The 8,725-nt window shown below is 41.3% G+C and overlaps 1 protein-coding gene across 1 annotated transcript; it reads left to right on the top strand.

The window, feature by feature from the left end:
- Positions 1 to 332: 332 nt before the first annotated feature.
- Positions 333 to 8,572, top strand: pgrmc2 (progesterone receptor membrane component 2). The gene is made up of 3 exons (XM_018703970.2): positions 333 to 862; positions 4,399 to 4,554; positions 6,783 to 8,572. The coding sequence occupies exons 1-3, from the start codon at positions 520 to 522 to the stop codon at positions 6,878 to 6,880; spliced, it is 597 nt and encodes a 198-aa protein (XP_018559486.1). The 5' UTR covers positions 333 to 519; the 3' UTR covers positions 6,881 to 8,572.
- Positions 8,573 to 8,725: the final 153 nt, after the last annotated feature.

Below are 8,725 nucleotides of genomic sequence, written 5' to 3'. Positions count from 1 at the left end.
AGTTTTGTGTTGTCATTTTTTATTTCTTTGTCATCATATTATTTCGCTTTGTGATCTTTTTTTGTGTATTTGTCGTCCTTTTGTGTGTTTGTTGTCATTTTGTGTCTCTTTTGTGTTGCACGGAGGTGCACATTTTGTCATTTGAATGTGTGTTTTTTGTTTTGGTTTTTTTTTTTCAGATTTCTGTGATAGAACAGTATGTGCTGGTTTTTGGACTGTTGGTCAGACATATAAAACGTCACTTGGACTGTTGGTTGCCAATTTTTTTTCGCTGTTTGCTGACATTCTGTACACAAAATGATTATCTAATCAATCGAGAAAACAAGTTGTAGACTGATCGATTACGAAAATAATCGATATTTTCAGCCTTACATTTAAGGTAAAGTGGACAGTTTCACGCTGCACCCGAGGAACACGGTGTAACGAGATCAAACGCTGGCTCAACTAGTGGTTCCGTTCTTCCCGACAGGACGTGAACGCCGCACCAGTCCAGGGGCGGGTAGGCGCTAACCGTGCAGTATGGCGGACGATGGAGACAGTTCGAGCGGACCAGTTGACACAAGCGGCGGGCAGGGGGCAGCGGATGAGTCGGACGGGCTCGGCCTCGGCGGGATGTTGCTGAATATCAGTATTTTGGTTCTGGTGGTGGCGGTCTGTCTGGCGGTGTACTGGCGGTGGGGCAGGCGGCTCGGCTCCAACGCGGCCCAGGGCGACGAGGCCTCGGCGCTTCCCAAGATGAGGAGACGGGACTTCACTCTGGAGCAGCTGCGGGAGTACGACGGGCTCCAGAACCCCCGCATCCTGATGGCTGTCAACATGAAAGTTTTCGACGTGACCAGCGGCAAAAAGTTTTACGGGAAAGGTGAGCGGGTGGTGGGGTAGACTAGGACCTTACAGCTGGGTGAGTTAGCTGACATGTCCCCGCTTGTGGTGAGTTGTCCCGAGCCAAAAAATTTGGGCGCAAACCGTTGTAGTTAGCTTAGCTAGCTCTTTGGCTTTGTGTTTTTGAATGGGATGCTAGCTGTCAGCTAACTAGCGCGGCTGTGTGTGTTTTTTTCGGGGGGTGGGGTCGCGACTGTTTTGATGATGTTTGAACATCTCTAAACTTTATATTTACGTGCTCTGAAACTGTGAAACTTTTTCGGGTCAAGTTAAAGCTGGGTTGTCAGGATTTTAACCAGCTAGCCTGCTAACGTTAGCTTGTTAGCTTGTTGACGTGCACACAGACACACTGCACTGTCTGGCTGTCTGGTCTGGACTCGTCGCTTGTTTACAGTGATGGGACTCACTGTGCATGAATACTGGAAGCTGTGCACGAAGACTTGAACTTTAAGCACCATGTATCTTTGTATACTTGCTAACACAGATGCTAGTTTTCTGTAGGAAAGGCGTATTTTAGCACCTGGGGACGCTGAGTGTCCTGCTGTGCAAAGTTATTTAAGACCTGATTGCAGCGCAGGGATGAGAAAAATGCCTGTGAACAAATATGAAAAGCATTTATTTACTTTCACTGATCGTGTCTGAAGCCTTTAGAAGTCTTGTGTATATTTCTGTCCTTCTCTGAAAAGCTAGGCTAGCCTGCTACTCCACATTTTCTCTGACCTGGCTGACTCACACAACAACTCTGTAATAAACTATAATTATTCAAACACATTCCCAGTAGACTCATGTGTCACGTCTGCTATTCCACACCGCCAGCACCCGAGCCAAGTAGGCCTGAATCTATCCAGCTCACCAAATTATGACACAGATTTAGAGCCACGCAAACCCTGGAGTTGGCAGGGTCACATCTGAGATTGTCCAGTTTGTGTTTGTCACATTGGAGGGACATTTACTTGAACAATCCCTGTGTCAGATGAGAGAAAAGTCTTTTAAGACTTGTTCTGAATAAAAAAGTCAAACATTTTCTCTCTCTGGAAAGTGAGGGTTTGTTGCTTTCCTCTGTTTTATGTCATTGCAGATGAAAAACTTGTGTTTTTCACAAGATAAGCAGCTGAAACTTGAGCCTTTGTCGTTATTTCGACAGTTATAGACCCAATTATTATCCAGTAATGAATATAATTGTTAGTTGCAGCCCTGCACTGCTGCTCAGAGGAGACTCCAGCTGGAGCTGTCACTTACAGCTGACAGTTTTTCAGACATTCAGGCATAAATCTGGCTCCTCTTTTGTTGTGAGTGATTCATGACATAAAAAAAAAACAATGTGAGTCTAATAATAGGCAGTAAAACAAAAATATCAGTATGTTGCCTTGTTCTCTGGCTCGCTGTAAAGTCTGATGAGCAGTTTTTATCTGTAAAATGCTTGTTCGTTTAGTTGTGCAAGGTAAAAGCACATCTAATCTTCGAGGTGATAAGGCGTCTTTGCTTCATGGACTCTTTAACGTCGCTTTGAACAATGTGAACTGAGGTTTTTTTTTTTTTACCCTCCTGCTTTCTGTTGCACAATTAAAAGAAACCCTGAGTGCCTGCAGCTTTCACATGCTGGTCAGATGACGTTCCTGTTGGAAGATGACGGAAGATTTAACGGACTTCAGGGCAGGCCCAGGGCGCAGTTAGAGAAATTTATGATAGAGAATGAATATCACCAGAGCTTTCAAAGAGATATTAAATGACATCAATCACATGACTGGAAAAAAACTCTGTTATTTCCTCTACTTGAGGTTGCAACATCAGGAAGATATTCAAACTATTTTTTACTGAATAGTTGACAGGGCAGCAACAAGTGCAGGATAATACTGGACTAAAAACTAAAACATCACAATATTTTTAACTGAATGCTCAAAAAGCTTTCAGGAAACATTTTACTCCAGAAATAAGGTCAGAGCCATAAATCAGCCCTGGATTGTCACAGATTTATATGCAGTGATGAATATGTCAGCTGATCACAAGCCTTGACACTGTAGTACAGAAATGTCAACTAATTCATTATAGACTCGTTGTTTGGTTTGTAAACCAGCAGAAAATTGTGAAAATGCCCATCACAGTTTCCTAGAGCTCAAGATCACATGTCTGAGAATCTGTTTATTATAATGTAAAACAATGAAACACACATTTTTAAGTTTATTTTTCCTCTGTACCACATCCAGCTCAGCACATATCTTAATCATAATTCTTTCAAATGTTATTATGTGTTAATCTGTTGTTATTTTTACATGTTGGGACATTTTAAGACTTTGCTGTAGATAGACATTGGGCAGGAAATGAGGAGAAAGATGTAACACAGGGTCCACAGCTGGACGTTATTACTCATGGTCGGTGTCTTAACCCCTAAGCTATGAGGGCAACAGTTTGTTACACGTTCATGTGGAGAAAATAAAGGTATTTTTTGACTCTAAAAAATGAATATCCGCTTTAGAAATTCAGCATCACTCGACTCATAATAAAACAATAAAACATAATGTAGCAGGCAGAAACATTCATTGTTAATTTTTGCAAAAAATAAAAATAAAATTCAGTAATTTTATTATTAAATGATTAAATTAGGCCTTCAACTGGCAACTGTTTTAAATTTATTTCTGCAGATCATCAATAAGGTGTTTACAAAAATGTCAGATAATAGTGAAAAATGCTGATTAATGTATCTAAATAGTTTATTATATTTGACCATTAATCCAAAACTGAAAGATATTCAGTTACTCTCTTATATGACAAAGAGAAGCAGCAAGTGATCAGATTTCAGACGCTGCACTCTGTGAATTTTTGTCATTTTTGCTTTGAAAAATACCTGAATCGACTGTTATTGATCAAATTAGTTGGCAGTTTAATCCTCTGATCATCAACTAATACATCAGTTGTATTAATAGATCACTGCAGCCTTTAAAGACAGTATAATGATTGCAAGAATCCCAGACGATATCACATTTCACATCACATTATTAAAGCGTCTTCCAGCTCTAATAACAACAACAGCATCACACTGATGCAGAGATGTGCTTAGTCACTGTCAACACAACAATCCCTTTTTCAGAGAAAGAAATGTGTGTCTGATTTTTCTGGAGCCTGAAGTCTGTTTGTGAACTCACTGTATGTACACTGTGTTCATGTGGTTTGCTTACTTGCAGCTCTGGGAGCTTTTTAACGTGCAGCAGCCGCAGCAGTCACATGACGCAAGTTTGAGTTAATCGGTTAAGGGTTAACTTGTTGCTTGGCTCAAACTGTGTTTGTACAGTTTTGACCACGTCTTGTTTTCCTCTCGGGATCAGGTTAAAACCTCAAAAACCCAAATCAGGGCAGGAAACTTGACCGGTGTGTTCACTGGCCCCTGACTGGTTTATCCCAGAACTCCCAGGTATTTCTAAAGCAGCAAAGAGTCGTCTCCGTCTGAATGATTGTTAAACTGTGGAGGTGAATGGTTCATTTTTTAAAATTCATCCTGATTTTTGTGTGTTTGTCTCTCAGATGGTCCTTACGGCATTTTCGCGGGCCGGGATGCTTCGAGAGGCCTGGCCACCTTCTGCCTGGAGAAAGACGCCCTGAGGGACGAGTACGACGACTTGTCAGACCTCAGCGCTGTACAGATGGAGAGCGTGAGGGAGTGGGAGATGCAGTTCATGGGTAAGGCTGGTTTCTCTGAGAGAGAAAACGCTCCTGAGATATCCACAGATAACATCCATCATGTTTGCAGCCTGTCCCACCTCTGTCTGCACCTCTGCCACTCAGGAGCCAAAACACAAGCACAAGAGTTTGTCTTTTTTTTTTTCACTCGTAAACCTCTGCGACAGCATCCTCTGTCTGTGTGTGATGTATTATATTTTGAACAACATGAGTTCTGTTATTAAATTAGGACGAGTTCAAGCAGGACACAAACTAGCACTTTCACTGTATCCAGATATATTTTTAGTTCTCCTTCATTGTCAGAAACAAACCTCTTTTTGTGGATGAAATAAAACACATTCTAGATTAACAGCATGCAACAGTTCTCTTCTCAATGTTCGGCCTTTAAAAGATCAGAAAACTGTTTAAAATGTCCATCACTATTTCCTAGAGTCCTGAGTCCTTTCCTGACCAACAGTCTAAAACCCCCAGAAAATTCAGTTTGATAGAATAAGACAAGAAAAAGCAGCAAATTTCCACATTTAAGAATCTTAAACCAGAGGTTTTTCTTGTTTGTTTCTGTATTTGCACAGTAAACAAACAGGAAAATAAAGTGTAAAAAGTCACATTAAGCAAAGTTTTTTAGATTAAATGATTCATGACAGTAAATGTTGCAGAGAAGTAGAAAATATTCACATTTGAACCCTGACACTGGTGAAAATCCATCTGCTACAGCAGAGTAATCGATCAGTCGACTGATCATTTCAGCTCCATAAAAAGATGATTTCTGAAATGTGCAGTTGGGACAAACGTCCAAACTAAAAATATCTCCTGTCACCACATCTGCTGAAAAACAGTTACACCAGGAAACAGTGAAACTGAAGGGAAACACAGGCCGTCATCTGTTTTGCTGTGCGTCACAATCCAAGGATTATTCTGTCCTCAGGTGTAAATATGTAACAGGAGTCCTGATGTAGTGTTTGATTAAAAATTCAGGTGTCTTGTTTTCTCAGTCTCAGTTTGGACTGAAAGCCTCTAAGTAATGTCAGGCCTCTGCTTACTTAAATAACAACAAGTACAGTTGATTCAAGTAACACATTTAAAGCTGGACTCGGCAGCTTTGGAAGCTGGCGGACCCCAAACAGTGACTGATTAAATCGTGTAAGAAGATGTCAGTAAATTACTCACAGCATGTTGTTTACTACACCGGCTGCTCCGACAGTCCAGGGTTTCCTCTCTCAGATGTTCAGAGGAAAATTTCACTCATTTCAGTTTCAGTGAATCAACAGAAAATGTATCTGCAGTTTTTTTTATTGTGATTGATTGATTGATTGAGACTTTTTTTTTTTTTTTAGCAGAAATTACAAATATTTCCTGAAAAAATGTAAAGTTTTGCTGCTTATTTCCTTGTGGATTTAATTATCTTCTATTATTAATTATTCTATTATAATAGAATTATAATGGTCATTTTACACAATTTTAAAAATATTTTATAAACCAAATATCTAAATAACTGATGATGATAATAGTTACAGTCCTCAGTTCATTAAAAACAAAGGAGCAAATGGAGCAAAAGTCAAATCATCTGACATTTTCGTTTAAAAATAATTAATGAATCAAGTATCCAAGTAGTTTGAATATGTAAGGTTTCAGACTGATTTTAGATTCTGTTTTTAAAACATTTTATAGACTAAACAATGAATCAAGAAATCAGTGAGCAGATGAATCAATAATTAAGATAAGCGTTGGTTAGCTGCAGCCCTAGATAAACTTTCGGTCCATTGATAAAGGGCTTGAGTCCATGTAGTGTTTCTTTAAGCTCCAGTGTCTTTTCCACTTGTTCCAGTGAGGAGAGAGTATGCCGCTCCGAACGCTTCCAGTTGAAGATCTTCCTGTTTTAGGAATGACCTAAAACCAGGAAGTAAGTTAGCATGTTAGCACTTCTGTCCTCGTCTCAAAGTCAGTGAGTTTCAGTTAAATGCCTGGAATAAAGTCAGAACAGTGGTGTTCATCTGTGAAGATGATCTGATGAACTAAACGTTGAAGCATCATAAATTCTTGTTGGTCACATTTTATTTTCTGCAATAATCCAACAGCCAACTGTCAAAGGAATCAGGTTGATGCTAACTTCAGGGTTGACCTTCAGAAACATGGACTCAGGCTAAACCATTGAACCATCCTCTAAATAGTTGCAGCTCTGTGAGGATGTCGTCGCTCCTTTAATGCAACATTTTGTCGATGCCTTCCAGAAAAATACGATTACGTTGGGAGGTTGCTGAAGCCCGGGGACGAGCCATCGGAGTACACGGACGAGGAGGACATCAAGGACCACCTGAAACACGACTGAGCGGGTTCCATCACACCGACCAAAGCCAGGAGCCCCCAAACGGCTGCGACAGACCGCCCCAGCCCCACCCCACCCCAGACCTCCTCCTCCTCCATCATCAATCCACTCTTCACCTGCCCCCCCTCCCACTCCCCCCACCCTAAAACCCTCACCTCCTGAATCTGTCCTGGTGGCTGTGGTTGTTCTGGAAGGACTGGACTCAAGTCTCAATGCCCAGACCTCCCTCCCTCTTCATCCCCGCAGAGATTACCACCGACAGGAAGCGATCGGAAACCTTTCGCCGAGGGCGCTTTTATAAAGCGGAGAGAGAGAGGTTGTGCCATTCGATGTATTTGACACAAAACCACAAAATATTTACAGGGAGGGAGGGAGGGAGCGAGGGAAGGGGGTGAGTGTGGTCGCCGCTGAGCGCTGGGTGAAGGTCGGTCGGAGTTAGTCAGACACACATTGGTCAGAGATGATCAGTGGATTGGGATGGGGAAACAGATTTCTCTCTTTTTATCTGTGGTTTAGTCACATTTGCAACTGAAACTGCTTCAGCTTTGGACAGCTTATCAATCAATCATTTCTCTGTTTGTTTTGTTTTTTGTTCAAATCATTTCCCCCTCCCCTCCACCCTCCCCCACCCACCCACCCGCCATGTTGAGAGGGCAGTGCTGTGGCCTAACCAAAGGTAATTGGCAGGGCGTCGCATTTTCCTGTTGTGTTTGTAGTGTATGCACTACTAGTTTTCTTTGTTTGTCACCATGTGATTGTATTTGTTGAGTAGCATAGAGGGAGGGAGGGTGGGAGGGAAGGAAGGAAGGCTTTTTTTTTTCCTTTTCTTTTTTTTTAATTTCTTTTGGATGGGCTTTAGGGGTTGGGGTGGGAGGGGGTCAAAGGTCCTTGCCATATGAAACCTGTTTTGAATCACATCAGATGGACTGAATCACTGATTGGGAATACAAAAGGGAAGGGTGATAAGGCAGTCCTAATCAATCGACTTCAATTGTTTACATGCCTCACAAGCCAGCTGCAAAGTCTGTAGATTCCCCTGAAAATGGTCCAAGTATTAATTGTGCCTTATTTTGTTTGTTGTGTCAGTCCTGACTGGTCTAACGGGAGGAGGTGAGCGAGGCGAAGGGATGGAGGTGTTGGTTTTCTCCTAGACTCGGTGCCCCAGACTTTAAAAGAAGGCATACGTTCTGACAGTCGTCCACGCACAGACTGTAATATTTCCCCACTTCACAAACTTTGTAAATAGACCGTATGAATTACTCAGTGTTACTGCCATATTTATGTAGTTGATGAACTCCATATACGTATAATGCTATGTCGTATTGGCCAAAACCCCCATGGTTTGTGTTTTCTTTTTTTCAGTTCTGATCTTTTTAAACGTGGGTGAATTTCCAAAAAAGAAAACAAACAAACAAACAAAAAAAGGAGCGTTGCAAAGTGCTGCAGGGCGGGACCGGGAGCTGTTCTTGCAATTTCTTTTTTCTTTTTTCTTTTTTTTTTTGTTTTTGGAGACGTTGCTTATCCTGTAAATATATCTATCATTTTATTAAAGCATGTGCAACAACAAAAGTGAGCTATGCCGAATTCCCACCACGTCATGTATTTAAATGTTGGGTGTGTGTGTGTGGTGTCTGCGTGACCGAGGCAGGAAGGGATTTGTTCATGCATAATAAATCGATTTGGTTAATAATTGAAGACGTCTGGAATTTATTTGCTCTCGGAGACGACATGATTGAATCGCTACCAGGGAAAGTGCTCTGTAGTTCATTAAAGTGTTTAATAGCAAGTGTCTTTTGTTCAGGACTGTTTACTTAGGTAAGGTACAAACAGAGGAATCTCTCACAAACT

Source organism: Lates calcarifer, linkage group LG19, assembly GCF_001640805.2.
Source record: "Lates calcarifer isolate ASB-BC8 linkage group LG19, TLL_Latcal_v3, whole genome shotgun sequence".
In the NCBI taxonomy this organism is placed as follows: Eukaryota; Metazoa; Chordata; class Actinopteri; family Centropomidae; genus Lates; species Lates calcarifer.
Note: the sequence above shows the minus strand (reverse complement) of the source record. Positions and strands in the feature narration are given on the sequence as shown.

Bases quoted from the DNA above. Each gene is read 5' to 3' on its own strand.
- pgrmc2 (XM_018703970.2), top strand. From the start codon at position 520: ATGGCGGACGATGGAGACAGTTCGAGCGGACCAGTTGACACAAGCGGC. The intron at 863-4,398 runs GTGAGCGGGTGG...TTTGTCTCTCAG, and splicing joins CAAAAAGTTTTACGGGAAAG to ATGGTCCTTACGGCATTTTC. The intron at 4,555-6,782 runs GTAAGGCTGGTT...GATGCCTTCCAG, and splicing joins GTGGGAGATGCAGTTCATGG to AAAAATACGATTACGTTGGG.